The 15,714-nt window shown below is 42.6% G+C and overlaps 1 protein-coding gene across 1 annotated transcript; it reads right to left on the reverse strand.

Annotated features, from left to right (window-relative positions):
* Window positions 1–2,614: 2,614 nt before the first annotated feature.
* LOC121577455 (gonadotropin-releasing hormone II receptor-like) lies at window positions 2,615–5,224 on the reverse strand. The gene is made up of 3 exons (XM_041891208.2): window positions 4,673–5,224; window positions 3,720–3,924; window positions 2,615–3,521 (listed from the first exon to the last, which is right to left on the reverse strand). The coding sequence occupies exons 1-3, from the start codon at window positions 5,222–5,224 to the stop codon at window positions 3,004–3,006; spliced, it is 1,275 nt and encodes a 424-aa protein (XP_041747142.2). The 3' UTR covers window positions 2,615–3,003.
* Between the last annotated feature and the right edge of the window lie 10,490 nt (window positions 5,225–15,714).

Below are 15,714 nucleotides of genomic sequence, written 5' to 3' on the forward strand. Positions count from 1 at the left end.
CCTCCACAGCAACGTGAGAGACTGATCAACAACTACAGGAAGCATTTGGTTTGAGTCATTGCAGCTAAAGGTGGCACATCCAGTTATTGAGTGTAAGGGGGCAATTACTTTTTCACACAGGGGAATTGGGTGTTGCATAACTTTGTTTATGAAATAAATATGTAATTGTTGTGTTATTTGTTCATTTATATTCCCTTTATCTAATATTAGGTTTTGGTTGAAGATCTGATAACATTCAGTATCACAAATATGCAAAAGTAGAGAAAATTAGAAAGGGGGCAAACACTTTTTCATAGCACTGTACATACACTCAATTAGTATTTGGTAGCGTTCCCTTTAAATTATTTAACATGGGTCAAACGTTTTGAGTAGCCTTCCACAAGCTTCCCACAATAAGTTGGGTACATTTTGGCCCATTCCTCCTGACAGAGCTGGTGTAACTCAGGTTTGTAGGCCTCCTTGCTCACACACGCTTTTTCAGTTCTGCCCACAAATGTTCTATAGGATTGAGGTCAGGGCTTTGTGATGGCCACTCCAATACCTTGACTTTGTTGTCCTTAAGCCATTTTGCCACAAATTTGGAAGTGTGCTTGGGGTCATTGTCCATTTGGAAGACCCATTTGCGACCAAGCTTTAACTTCCGTCTTGAGATGTTGCTTCAATATATCCACATAATTTTCCTTCTTCATGATGCCATCTATTTTGTGAAGTGCACCAGTCCCTCCTGCAGCAAAGCACCCCCACAGAATGATGCTGCCACCCCTGTGCTTCACGGTTGGGATGGTGTTCTTCGGCTTGCAAGCAACCCCCTTTTTCCTCCAAACATAACGATGGTCATTATGGCCAAACAGTTCTATTTTTGTTTCATCAGACCGGAGGACATTTCTCCAAAAAGTACGATCTTTGTCCCCATGTGCAGTTGCAAACCGTAGTCTGGCTTTTTTATGGCGGTTTTGGAGCAGTGGCTTTTTCCTTGCTGAGCGGCCTTTCAGTTTATATCGATATAGGACTAGTTTTAGTGTGGATATAGATATTTTTGTACCTGTTTCCTCCAGCATCTTCACAAGGTCCTTTGCTGTTGTTCTGGGATTGATTTGCACTTTTCGCACCAAAGTACGTTCATCTCTAGGAGATAGAACGCGTCTCCTTCCTGAGCGGTATGACGGCTGCGTGGTCCCATGGTGTTTATACTTGCGTACTATTGTTTGTACAGAGGAACGTGGTACCTTTCAGGTGTTTGGAAATTGCTCCCAAGGTTGAACCAGACTTATCGAGGTCTAAAAAAAAAAATCAGAGGTTTTGGCTGATTTCTTTTGATTTTCCCATGATGTCAAGCATAGAGGCAATGAGTTTGAAGGTAGGCCTTGAATTACATCCACAGGTACACCTCCAATTGACTCAAATGATGTCAATTAGCCTATCAGAAGCTTCTAAAGCCATGACATCATTTTCTGGAATTTTTTCAAGCTGTTTAAAAGGCACAGTCAACTTAGTGTATGTAAACTTCTGACCCACTTGAATTGTGATACAGTGAATTATAAGTGAAATAATCTGTATGTAAACAATTGTTGGAAAAAGTACTTGTGTCATGCACAAAGTAGATGTTCTAACCGACTTGCCAAAACTATAGTTTGTGGTTGAAAAACAAGTTTTAATGACTCCAACCTAAGAGTATGTAAACTTCCGACTTCAACTGTAAATGGGTTGGGTTTTCTCAATAGGAAAATGCTAAATTTGTTAAAACCAAATATATGATTTAATGCCAACTGTTTTATTTGATTATTACCAAAACTATATTTCAAGTTTCAACCTATATATTTCAACACTAAACTTACTTGTCCCCTTTAGTTAAACCTAATAAATAACAAATACAAACGGATATTTACTGTAGCCTAAATACAGCCCATTTTTTCATCTTGTTCCAAGTTCACCTTTTAATTTGGAATTACATATCCACATTTCTTCAATTGGGTTACAAGCAATTAAATATATTCCCTGTAAAAAAAAAAATTAAGCTTGTTAAAAAAAAAATCCTAACATATTCTTTACACAACACTTTCAAATTTCATAGCAACAATATTGCAACCAAGCATTGGCTACCTAAACATAGAAAACTTACCAGGCTCTTCAGTATTACATGCTCTTATGCAAGTATCATTACATATGCTGTCAGTGTACAAGTCTAAGTTTGTATAACGACTACAGTAGACCACATTAACTGGAATGACATTCACTCTCACGGGTGGGCATAAATAACAACCTGAAAGCCACGTCGCCAATAAGCCACGCCTCCAACTATTTTGATAGGCTGCGGCTGCTACATTGCCCCCACCACTATTCAATGAGCATGCGGTGTTGAAAGCAATTTAGAAGCTTTCATTCAATTTTTAAAATGTCATTGATCTGTCTAATTTGTTATGTGATTTCAGGTAAATGTAATAGAATAGGTTGAACAAACCAAAGCATAATTTTCAATCATTCCAATCGCTATAGTCCCGTGTAGCTCAGTTGGTAGAGCATGGCGCTTGCAACGCCAGGGTTGTGGGTTTGACTCCCACGGGGGGCCAGTATGAAAAATGTATGCACTCACTAACTGTAAGTCTCTCTGGATAAGAGCGTCTGCTAAAATGTAAAAGCACTTCAGATTAACAACAGCGCTGTCCCACTTTTTACAGTGCATATGTAATGTCTGCCTGCAAGATTAACTTTACTTGAACAAAGAGCAATTCATTTATAGGCTTCCTCCTTTGCACATCTTGAGGAAATTGGATATATCCATGGAGAATTTTGTTTCCTGGACAAGTCCAAAGACCACTGAACGGGAGTACTACTGTTTGAATAATATGCAGAAAAGTGTCTTATGATTTACACTGTAAGCAATGTCTGGCTGAATGAAAATGTATGCAAAAAGTGCTTTCTTACAGCACAAAAGTTAAGTTATTCATTGTCAGCCAACAGATGAGGGTATAAGCAATGTTCATAAGTAGGACTTATTCTAATCCCTCATATCATGCTTTCATGATTGGCAGGACATGGGTCACCTCCACTGCTGTGAACTGTGAGATAGTTGCTATAGCGGCAGGGTTTCTTGCCCTGTTCCTCCTCTGCCCTCTGGCCAGTGATGGTGGTCTGGCCTTGCTGGGTAAGCCGTGTCATGCGGAAGGAGGAGCACCTGAAGGAGCCGGTCAGGGTAGTGTTGTTCTCTGACTCACGGCTGAGCACGGCTGCACTCCGACAGTAGCGCTTCAGGCCATGGCGGAAATGGATGGTGAACAGGCCGTAAGTTATTGGGTCCAAACAGGCATTGAAGAGGCCAAAAATAAAGAGCATATGAGTCAAAGAATGAGAGACCGTCTCATCCATATAGTCAGGGAAGAACCAGTACCACAGTCCCAACAGGTAGTAAGGGGTCCAGCAGACGATGAAGGAAGTCACGATAACAATACTCATTTTCAAAGTCCTCATCCGTGCTTTTGGAATGTTGTTGTGGGAGCGTCTGAGATGTATCTCCTTAGAATACACTGAAACAAGGAAATAAACACTTCCTCCTAATCTCAACACCATATTTGTCAATAAGTTTATATTACCTTTATCATCAATATGCAGTGCTCTTAGTAAACCCCTCATGAACAACTGTATACTACTACACCTAGAAATACCTCTACCATTATTGCCACTAGAATACTACAATTGACGGTAAAATATGTAATTTGACCTACTGTTTCCATGGGTCATACGGCTGGATATCTCCACCAGGATCCGTGTGTAACAGACGATCATGATGATCAGCGGCAGCAGGAATAGACAGGCGAAGGTGAACATGTTGTACAGAGTTTCCTGCCAGTGTTGGACAAAGCTCCCGTGGGTAGTGCACTGGGTAAACTTCTCTGGGACTGTGATGGTCACACTGTGGAATATCAGCATCTGTATTACAACACAAAGGAAACATTAGTCTTTAACAATAAAAATGTCTCTCTTTAACCATAATTCTATGGCTTGGCTTAAGTGATGTACTGCATGAAATACTAGTGTTTCATGCAGCAGAAAATTGCTCCTGCCTAGTCTGTAATGTGACTAATACCATGTTTAAGTGCTCATTTCACTGAATTTGCACAAAGGTGAAGATGCAAGTGTTGAATGCTTGAAATTAATTGTGAATTATTAATAATTGCAGGTAAGGTCTTCTTTCAGTGACTCCATTTTTCAAAGCCTATGTAGTTTAATGGATTTTATTGCAGAGACACCAAATGTATAATTACTGTCATAATCAGGAGTCGGTAAATGATGTAGGGCAGGCCCTACTCACCAGTTATCAATCACATTTAAAGGTTACTCTTAAACCATGGACAATATTGATTAACTGCAACACCTGTACTGAAATTCCCTTCAGGAAAGTGTTTGAGTTTTCTGAATTAGTGCTTACCATTCCTACGTTTCTAATTGCTGTCAAAATCAAATGTTCTATTCTTGGTAAGTGAACCTGACAACATGCATCAAGTCAGTAATGTGCATGTGCTATAAAGCCGCTGCAGGGTTATGTCATTTGATGTTGTTTTACTTGAACATTTAACATCACTGGGGTATACAGGAAGTCTATTTTTATCCTTGTGGTGGCATCTTGAGATTAGGCTGAGGAGATCAAACATGAAACCTCTCTTAACCAGAGCCTCACCTGGGGAACAGACATAATCACACTCATCGCCCACGCCACAGACAACATGATCTTGCTTCTCTTCTTGGCCTCATTGATGGCCAGTGGGTTGAGGATAGCAGACTGGCGGTCCAAGCTAATGACCACTGTGACAAAAGCACAGGAGTACATGGCAACAAGTTTCATGAACATCAGCAGCCTACAGGCGACATCTCCTGCCTGCCACTGAACTGTGATATTCCAGACAGCGTCAACAGGCATGACTATGAAAGTCACCAGCAGGTCCGCCACAGTCAGGTTAATTATTAATATCCTAACGTGGGACTTGCGCTTGCCGTTGGTATTGGCAGCCCACAGCACAGCTAGGTTACAGACAGCTGACATGGCACACAGAGTAAATGTAATGATTACTCTGACTTTGGCTGCTGTGGAGAAAGTGGGCAGCTGTAGTGTGTCTCCACTTGCACTCTTATTACAGATGTGGGCGGGTGCTTCACAGCTGGCGTTCTGGGCTTGTTCCATCATTTGGTGAAACATCATGATCTCAGGTGACATTCTCAAGCTGTCATTCATATCCCACAGGAACGCCAGAGACAATATCTTCTCTGGTTGTTCTCCAGCAATGTGTTCATGTGAATACTGTAGTCACCCTGTAAGAATAAACGGTTGGAAAAGAGGGATGTTTAGTATGCAGTTTTTGCACTTGTTCACCCACCCGCAATTGCTAATAACCCATCCACAACCGCACGACTATATGTGATAAAGTGAAAATCTGAGGCCCGCACCCGACCGTAACCTGCAAATATAGAAAATGCACTACAGTCAAAGATGGTGGAGTGATTTTTTGACAGGCCTCTTTACGTAGATAGGCCTATGTTTCTGCTTATAATTTCCGCATTTTGGTAAGCTATTTGTTTGTAAACTTGCCTATAATTACATGCAGTTTTTCTTTTCTGTCATTACTTGTTGCCTTAAAATATTAAATAAACCCTTCCTCACCAGAATATCAATAACTGTAGGAAAAAAACAGGAAAGATTTTCCGTGCAAAATTTCCAAATGACATCAGTTTGACCGGTTTTAAAGAAATTAAAAGCTGTGAAAAATACCCAACATGTTTCTGATAAGATTTCAGATCGGCTTGGATGCATATTGTATGTGCTTGAAATACTATCAGCTTTTACGATGCTGATAAAAATAGCACCTTTACAGACGGTCCCCTAACCGTACATTCATTCTCTCAATGCTGAAATAAATAAATAATATTCCTCCACTCCTGTTCCCGAGTCAAAATGTACATTTGGTGTATTATTTTACTGCAAGAAATGATTAATTCTGCAGGAGTTAATATTATATTAGACCAGTGGTCACCAACCCTTTCTGTGTCAAGATCAATTTCTGAGTCAAAATGCAAGCCGAGATCTACTGCTCCGATTGATTTTAAAACATGACTTAAAAAACGTAAGCCTATGCAACAGTAACCTATTAAAAACAGTTCTATAGCAATGAGGTTTCTGCAGTAGGCTATAGGCCCAATACATTATCACTACGTAATGACTATGCTTGAATTGCCCTGCCAATGTTGTTCTTCTCAGACCATTTTGAAATGATAAAATAACTAATTGAGGTATGACCAGAAAAAGTTAAATATTCCTTGATATTAAAAAAGACAAAAGCCGCTAATAATAACAACAATGCAAGCTTATCGAAACACTTTGCTACTCATTAATTGCAGCTGCAGTGCTGGTTGTAGCGTGAGTGGAAGTACGGAGAACATGCATTTTATGGCTTATAAAAAGTGTTGACAGTGCTGAATAACAACTTAAACATGATCTTAAAAACTGCAGCTCATGGTTTTAAAAGCTTTGAAATCTCACAGTATCAACTTTGCCGTGTGCTCAAGGCTTCTTTTTACAGTCTATGGCTCAAGGAAACTGCAGACACAGTGATCTGAGCTATCTGATTGGCCAGTGGTAGGCCTATTTGTGCACTTGATTTGCTCTTTGGGCCTGCCGGGTAGTTCTACATTCAAACACATGAAATGGTTAAAAATGGGAACACTTTGCCTTCACGGCAATAGGGCTGCTGAATCAAATGCACCTTCTGCCAACAGCGCGAAACGGATTTTTAAAAAAGAAAGGAAAGCAAGGCTTTATCGTTGTTATTTTACTGAAATGTTTGTTGATCGACTAGGAATGCCTTGGAGATCGACCGGTTGGTGACCACTGTATTAGGCTATGTGAGAGGTTATAGACATCCAGTCAATGTACTAATTTCAGGCTACTATTCAATTTAACTCATCTGAACAGTAGGCCTAACCTACAGTTCACTTGACGTGCCATTTTGAAGTCCCCGTCTTGGGGCTGTCGAATTTGTATAGCACCTCACAAACATCACACATAACATAGCCGGCACTGCTATCATCCTCTTTTATCCCTTCACCAAATATTTCGCAAACATTAGGCTACTGTTCTGGCCCTCCCTTCTATTTATTTTCAGCTCTCCATTTTGCAGCTTTTCTGTTCTTGAATTAAACTCAGACATTGTCCTTTTTTGCTCAATGGATCGACGTTTGTATTTGTATTTGGAGAGCGTACAGTTAGGCCCAAAAGCTTAGGCTACGCACTTTCGCCAGATAAAAAGAATGAAAGAAAAACCTAAATGTAGCCTATAGATATGAATTGTACAAGGATGATACATTTATGGATTTTTAATGCATTGCTTTCTCTTTACTCAACCCACCCGCCCTTCATCCACACAGTATTTAATGACCCTATACCTGCGGATATAACCGCAGGGACTGCGGGTTATGAGTCAACCTGCGCATCACTATTACACACCTATTATACTAAATGATTGACACATAGGCTACTAGCAATTATGCTCTGCACAGATACAAAATAATAGACTACCATTATGGTGGGTTACTATGAAAAAGCAGTACATCCAGCATCTATACGCTATGATTTGCATTAAAATACATATACACTGACTGTACAAAACATTAAGGAAACCTGCTCTTTCCATGACAGACTGACTGACCAGGTGAATCCAGGTGAAAGCTATGGTCCCTTATTGATGGTCATTTGTTAAATTCACTTCGATCAGTTTACATGAAGCGGAAGAGACAGGTTAAAGAAGGATATTGAAGCCTCGAGACAATTGAGACATAGTAGGCGCACCGAACTGCAACGCTGCTGGGTTTTTCATGCTCAACAGTTTCCCGTGTGTATCAAGAATGGTCCACCACCCAAAGGACATCCAGCCAACTTGACACAACTGTGGGAAGCATTGGAGTCAAAATGGGCCAGCATCCCTGTGGAACGCTTTCGACACCTTGTAGACTCCACGCCCTGACGAATTGAGGCTGTTCAGTGGGGGTGCAACTCAATATTAGGAAGGTGTCCTTAATGTTTTGTACACTCAGTGTATATACACTGAACAAAAATATAAAAACGCAACATGCAAAGTGTTTGTCCCATGTTTCATGAGCTGAAATAAAAGATCCCAGAAATGTTCCATATGCACAAAAAGCTTATTTCTCTCAAATGTTGTGCAGTAATTTGTTTACATCCCTGTTAGTGACCATTTCTCCTTTGCCAAGACAAACCATCCACCTGACAGATGTGGCATATCAAGAAGCTGATTAAACAGCATGATCATTACACAGGTGCACCTTGTGCTGAGCACAACAAAAGGCCACTCTAAAAGGTGCAGTTTTGTCACACAACACAATGCCACAGACATCTCAAGTTTTGAGGGAGCGTGCAATTGGCATGCTAACTGCAGGACTGTCCACCAGAGCTGTTGGCATATAATTTAATGTTAATTTCTCTACAATAAGCTGCCTCGAATGTAGTTTTAGAGAATTTGGCAATTCGTGCAACCGGCCTCACAACCGCAGACCACGTGTTACCACGCCAGCCCAGGACCTCCACATCCGGCTTATTCACCTGTGTGATAGTCTGAGACCAGCCACCCAAACAGATGATGAAACTGTGGGTTTGTAAAACCAAAGAATTTCTGCACAAATTGTCAGAAAGTCTCAGTGAAGCTCATCTGCATGCTCGTCGTCCTCACTAGGGTCTTGACCTGACTGCTGTTCGGCGTCGTAACATACTTCAGTGGGCAAATACTCGCCTTCGATGGCCACTGGCACACTGGAGAAGTGTGCTCTTCACGGCTGAATCCCGGTTTCAACTGTACCGGGCAGATGGCAGACAGCGTGTATGGCGTTGCGTGGGCGAGTGGTTTGCTGATGTCAATGTTGTGAGCAGTGTGCCAGATGGTGGCGGTGGGGTTATGGTATGGGCAGGCATTAGCCACGGACAACAAACACCATTGCATTTTATTGATGCCAATTTGAAAGGACAGAGATATTGTGACGAGATCCTGAGGTCAATTATCGTGCCATTCATCCACCACCATCACCTCATGTTTCAGCATGATAATGCACAGCCCCATGTCTCAAGGACCTTTACACAATTCCTGGAAGCTTAAAATGTCCCAGTTCTTCCATGGCCTGCATACTCACCAGACATGTCACCCATTGAGCATGTTTGGGATGCTCTTGATCAACGCGTACAACAGCATGTTCCGGTTTCCAGCAATATCCAGCAACTTCGCACAGCCATTGAAGAGGAGTGGAACAACATTACACAGGCCACAATCAACAGCTTGATCAACTCTATGCGAAGGAAATGTGAAATATTGCATGAGGCAAATGGTGGTCACACCAGATACTGACTGGTTTTCTGATCCACACCCATACTTTTTTTATTTAAGGTTTAAGGTATCTGTGACCAATAGATGCATATCTGTATTCCCACTCATGTGAAATCCATAGATAAGGGCCTAATGAATTTATTTCAATTAACTGATTTCCTTACAGTGGGGAGAACAAGTATTTGATACACTGCCAATTTTGCAGGTTTTCCTACTTACAAATCATGTAGAGGTCTGTAATCTTTATCATAGGTACGCTTCAACTGTGAGAGACGGAATCTAAAACAAAAATCCAGAAAATCCATTGTATGATTTTTAAGACATAAGTATTTGATCACCTACCAACCAGTAAGAATTCCGGCTCGCACAGACCTGTTAGTTTTTCTTTAAGAAGCCCTCCTGTTCTCCACTCATTACCTGTATTAACTGCACCTGTTTGAACTCGTTACCTGTATAAAAGACACCTGTCCACACACTCAATCAAACAGACTCCAACCTCTCCACAATGGCCAAGACCAGAGAGCTGTGTAAGGACATCAGGGATTAAAATTGTAGACCTGCACAAGGCTGGGATGGGCTACAGGACAATAGGCAAGCAGCTTGGTGAGAAGGCAACAACTGTTGGCGCAATTATTAGAAAATGGAAGAAGTTCAAGATGACGGTCAATCACCCTCGGTCTGGGGCTCCATGCAAGATCTCACCTCGTGGGGCATCAATGATCACGAGGAAGGTGAGGGATCAGCCCAGAACTACACGGCAGGACCTGGTCAATGACCTGAAGAGAGCTGGGACCTGAAGCGCACGCAAGGTCCCCCTGCTCAAGCCAGCGCATGTCCAGGCCCGTCTGAAGTTTGCCAATGACCATCTGGATGATCCAGAGGAAGAATGGGAGAAGGTCATGTGGTCTGATGAGACAAAAATAGAGCTTTTTGGTCTAAACTCCACTCGCCGTGTTTGGAGGAAGAAGAAGGATGAGTACAACCCCAAGAACACCATCCCGACCGTGAAGCATGGAGGTGGAAACATCATTCTTTGGGGATGCTTTTCTGCAAAGGGGACAGGACGACTGCACCGTATTGAGGGGGAGGATGGATGGGGCCATGTATCGCGAGATCTTGGCCAACAACCTCCTTCCCTCAGTAAGAGCATTGAAGATGGGTCGTGGCTGGGTCTTCCAGCATGACAACGACCGAAACACACAGCCAGGGCAACTAAGGAGTGGCTCCGTAAGAAGCATCTCAAGGTCCTGGAGTGGCCTAGCCAGTCTCCAGACCTGAACCCAATAGAAAATCTTTGGAGGGAGCTGAAAGTCCGTATTGCCCAGCGACAGCCCGAAACCTGAAGGATCTGGAGAAGGTCTGTATGGAGGAGTGGGCCAAAATCCCTGCTGCAGTGTGTGCAAACCTGGTCATGACCTACAGGAAACGTATGATCTCTGTAATTGCAAACAAAGGTTTCTGTACCAAATATTAAGTTCTGCTTTTCTGATGTATCAAATACTTCATGTCATGCAATAAAATGCAAATGAATTACTTAAATATCATACAATGTGATTTTCTGGATTTTTGTTTTAGACTCCGTCTCTCACAGTTGAAGTGTACCTATGATAAAAATTAAAGACCTCTACATGCTTTGTAAGTAGGAAAACCTGCAAAATCGGCAGCGTATCAAATACTTGTTCTCCCCACTGTTTATGAACTGTAACTCAGTAAAATCTTAGAAATTGTTGCATGTTGCGTTGATATATTTTTTTCTGTGTATATTGTATATACAGTGCCTTCAGAAAGTATTCACACCCCTTGACATTTTGTTGTGTTACAGCCCGAATTTAAAATAGATTAAATTGAGATTTTTTTGTCACTGGTTTACACACAATACCCCATAATGTCAAAATATAATTATATTTTTAGAAATGTTGACAAATTTATTAAAAATGAAAAGCTGAAATGTATTGAGTCAAGTATTCAATCCCTTTATGACAAGCCTAAATATGTTCAGTAGTAAAATTTGCTTAACAAGTCACATAATGTGTTTCATGGACTTTTGAATGATTACCTCATCTCTTTACGCCACACATACAATGATCTACAAGGTCCCTCAGTCAAGCAATGAATTTCAAACACAGATTCAACCACAAACACCAGAGAGGTTTTCCGGTTATCCATTGCCTCGCATAGAAGGGCACCTATTGGTAGATGGGTAAAAATAAAACAAGCAGACACTGAATATACAATAAATGACCAAAGGTATGTGGACACCTGCTCATCGAATATCTCATTCCAAAATCATGGCCACTAATGTGGAGTTGGTCCCCCCTTTGCTGCTATAACAGCTGCCACTCTTCTGGGAAGGCTTTCCACTAGATTGTGTAACATTGCTGCAGGGACTTGCTTCCATTCAGCCACAAGAGCATTAGTGAGGTTGGGCATTGATGTTGGGCGATTAGGCCTGGCTCGCAGTCAGCGTTCCAATTCATCTCAAAGGTGTTCAATGTGGTTGAGTTCAGGGCTCTGTGCAGGCCAGTCAAGTTCTTCCACACCGATCTCGACAAACCATTTCTGTATGGACCTCACTTTGTGCACGGGGGCATTATCATGCTGAAACAAGAAAGGGCCTTCTCCAAACTGTTGCCACAAAGTTGGAAGCACAGAATCGTCTAGAATGTCATTGTATGCTGTAGCATTAAGATTTCCCTTCACTGAAACTAAGGGGCCTAGCATGAACCATGAAAAACAGCCCCAGACCTTTATTCCTCCACTACCAAACTTTACAGTTGGCACTATGCATTCGGGCAGGTAGTGTTCTCCTTGCATCCGCCAAACCCAGATTAGTCCATCGGACTGCCAGATGATGAAGAGTGATTTATCACTCCAGAGAACGTGTTTCCACTGCTCCAGACTCCAATGGCGGCGAGCTTTACACCACTACAGCCGACGCTTGGTATTGCGCATGGTGACCTTAGGCTTGTGTGCAGCTGCCTGGCCATGGAAACCCATTTCATGAAGCTCCCGATGAACAGTTATTCTGCTGACGTTGCTTCCAGAGGCAGTTTGGAACTCAGTAGGGAGTGTTGCAACCGAGGACAGACGACTTTTACGCGCTACGCACTTCAGCACTCGCCAGTCCCGTTCTGTGAGCTTGTGTGGCCTACCACTTAGCGGCTGAGCCGTTGTTGCTCCTAGACATTTCCACTTCACAATAACAGCACTTACAGTTGACCGGGGCAGCTCTAGCAGGGCAGAAATTTGACGAACTGACTTGTTGGATAGGTGGCATCCTATGACAGTGCCACATTGAAAGTCACTGAGCTCTTCAGTAAGGCCATTCTATTCTACTGCCAATGTTTGTCTATGGAGATTGCATGGATGTGTGCTCGATATTATACACCTGTCAGCAAGGTGTGGCTGAAATATCAGAATCCACTAATTTCAAGGGGTGTCCACATACTTTTGTATATATAGTGTAACTTTTAGCATGGTGAAGTTATTATTTACACTTTGGATGATGTATCAATACACCCAGTCACTACAAAGATACAGGCGTCCTTCCTAACTCAGTTGCCGGAGAGAAAAGAAACCACTCTGGCGAATGGTGACTTTAAAACAGTTACATAGTTTAATGGATCAACAACATTTTAGTTACTCCACAATACAAACTTTAATTGAAAGAGTGAAAAGAAGGAAGTCTGTACAGAATAAAAAACATTATTTTTATTTTTTTTAGTATATATATTATTATTTTTTTATTTGGGGGGGGGGAATGGATCAGCTTAATATTGCAGATAGATTGTATCTTCTATCAATGTAATTGTCTGCATCACTTCCAATCCCCCATGTTTTTTTTTATTTTTATTGATTTTTTATATACACTGCTCAAAAAAATAAAGGGAACACTTAAACAGCACAATGTAACTCCAAGTCAATCACACTTCTGTGAAATCAAACTGTCCACTTAGGAAGCAACACTGATTGACAATACATTTCACATGCTGTTGGGCAAATGGAATAGACAACAGGTGGAAATTATAGGCAATTAGCAAGACACCCCCAATAAAGAAGTGGTTCTGCAGGTGGTGACCACAGACCACTTCTCAGTTCCTATGCTTCCTGGCTGATGTTTTGGTCACTTTTGAATGCTGGCGGTGCTTTCACTCTAGTGGTAGCATGAGACGGAGTCTACAACCCACACAAGTGGCTCAGGTAGTGCAGCTCATCCAGGATGGCACATCAATGCGAGGCTGTGGCAAGAAGGTTTGCTGTGTCTGTCAGCGTAGTGTCCAGAGCATGGAGGCGCTACCAGGAGACAGGCCAGTACATCAGGAGACGTGGAGGAGGCCGTAGGAGGGCAACAACCCAGCAGCAGGACCGCTACCTCCGCCTTTGTGCAAGGAGGAGAAGGAGGAGCACTGCCAGAGCCCTGCAAAATGACCTCCAGCAGGCCACAAATGTGCATGTGTCTGCTCAAACGGTCAGAAACAGACTCCATGAAGGTGGTATGAGGGCCCAATGTCCACAGGTGGGGGTTGTGCTTACAGCCCAACACCGTGCAGGACGTTTGGCATTTGCCAGAGAACACCAAGATTGGCAAATTCGCCACTGGCACCCTGTGCTCTTCACAGATGAAAGCAGGTTCACACTGAGCACATGTGACAGACGTGACAGAGTCTGGAGACGCCGTGGAGAACGTTCTGCTGCCTGCAACATCCTCCAGCATGACCGGTTTGGCGGTGGGTCAGTCATGGTGTGGGGTGGCATTTCTTTGGGGGGCCGCACAGCCCTCCATGTGCTCGCCAGAGGTAGCCTGACTGCCATTAGGTACCGAGATGAGATCCTCAGACCCCTTGTGAGACCATATGCTGGTGCGGTTGGCCCTGGGTTCCTCCTAATGCAAGACAATGCTAGACCTCATGTGGCTGGAGTGTGTCAGCAGTTCCTGCTAGAGGAAGGCATTGATGCTCTGGACTGGCCCGCCCGTTCCTCAGACCTGAATCCAATTGAGCACATCTGGGACATCATGTCTTGCTCCATCTACCAATGCCACGTTGCACCACAGACTGTCCAGGAGTTGGCGGATGCTTTAGTCCAGGTCTGGGAGGAGATCCCTCAGGAGACCATCCGCCACCTCATCAGGAGCATGCCCAGGCGTTGTAGGGAGGTCATACAGGCACGTGGAGGCCACACACACTACTGAGCCTCATTTTGACTTGTTTTAAGGACATTACATCAAAGTTGGATCAGCCTGTAGTGTGGTTTTCCACTTTAATTTTGAGGGTGACTCCAAATCCAGACCTCCATGGGTTGATACATTTGATTTCCATTGATAATTTTTGTATGATTTTGTTGTCAGCACATTCAACTATGTAAAGAAAAAAGTATTTAATAAGATCATTTCATTCATTCAGATCTAGGATGTGTTGTTTAAGTGTTCCCTTTATTTTTTTGAGCAGTGTATATACTCCCCTTTATTACTTTTCAACCCCACCATCCTTTCCCTACTTGGAGTAAATTAGTGAACAACAATGCCCAGGCCTCTACTTCCGGTCTATACTTACTATCTACACCTTATGGACAGAGTTAATTTTACAATAATTATATATATATATATATATATATACAGTGAGGGAAAAAAGTATTTGATCCCCTGCTGATTTTGTACGTTTGCCCACTGACAAAGAAATGACCAGTCTATAATTTGAATGGTAGGTTTATTTGAACAGTGAGAGACAGAATAACAACAAAAAAATCCAGAAAAACGCATGTCAAAAATGTTATGAATTGATTTGTATTTTAATGAGGGAAATAAGTATTTGACCCATCTGCAAAACATGACTTAGTACTTGGTGACAAAAACCCTTGTTGGCAATCACAGAGGTCAGACGTTTCTTGTAGTTGGCCAACAGGTTTGCACACATCTCAGGAGGGATTTTGTCCCACTCCTCTTTGCAGATCTTCTCCAAGTCATTAAGGTTTCGAGGCTGACGTTTGGCAACTCGAACCTTCAGCTCCCTCCACAGATTTTCTATGGGATTAAGGTCTGGAGACTGGCTAGGCCACTCCAGGACCTTAATGTGTTTCTTCTTGAGCCACTCCTTTGTTGCCTTGGCTGTGCGTTTTGGGTCATTGTCATGCTGGAATACCCATCCACAACCCATGTTCAATGCCCTGGCTGAGGGAAGGAGGTTCTCACCCAAGATTTGACAGTACATGGCCCCGTCCATCGTCCCTTTGATGCGGTGAAGTTGTCCTGTCCCCTTAGCAGAAAAAGACCCCCAAAGCATTATGTTTCCCCCTCCATGTTTGACGGTGGGGATGGTGTTCTTGGGGTCATAGGCAGCATTCC

Source organism: Coregonus clupeaformis, chromosome 11 (assembly GCF_020615455.1).
Source record: "Coregonus clupeaformis isolate EN_2021a chromosome 11, ASM2061545v1, whole genome shotgun sequence".
Lineage (NCBI taxonomy): Eukaryota > Metazoa > Chordata > Actinopteri > Salmoniformes > Salmonidae > Coregonus > Coregonus clupeaformis.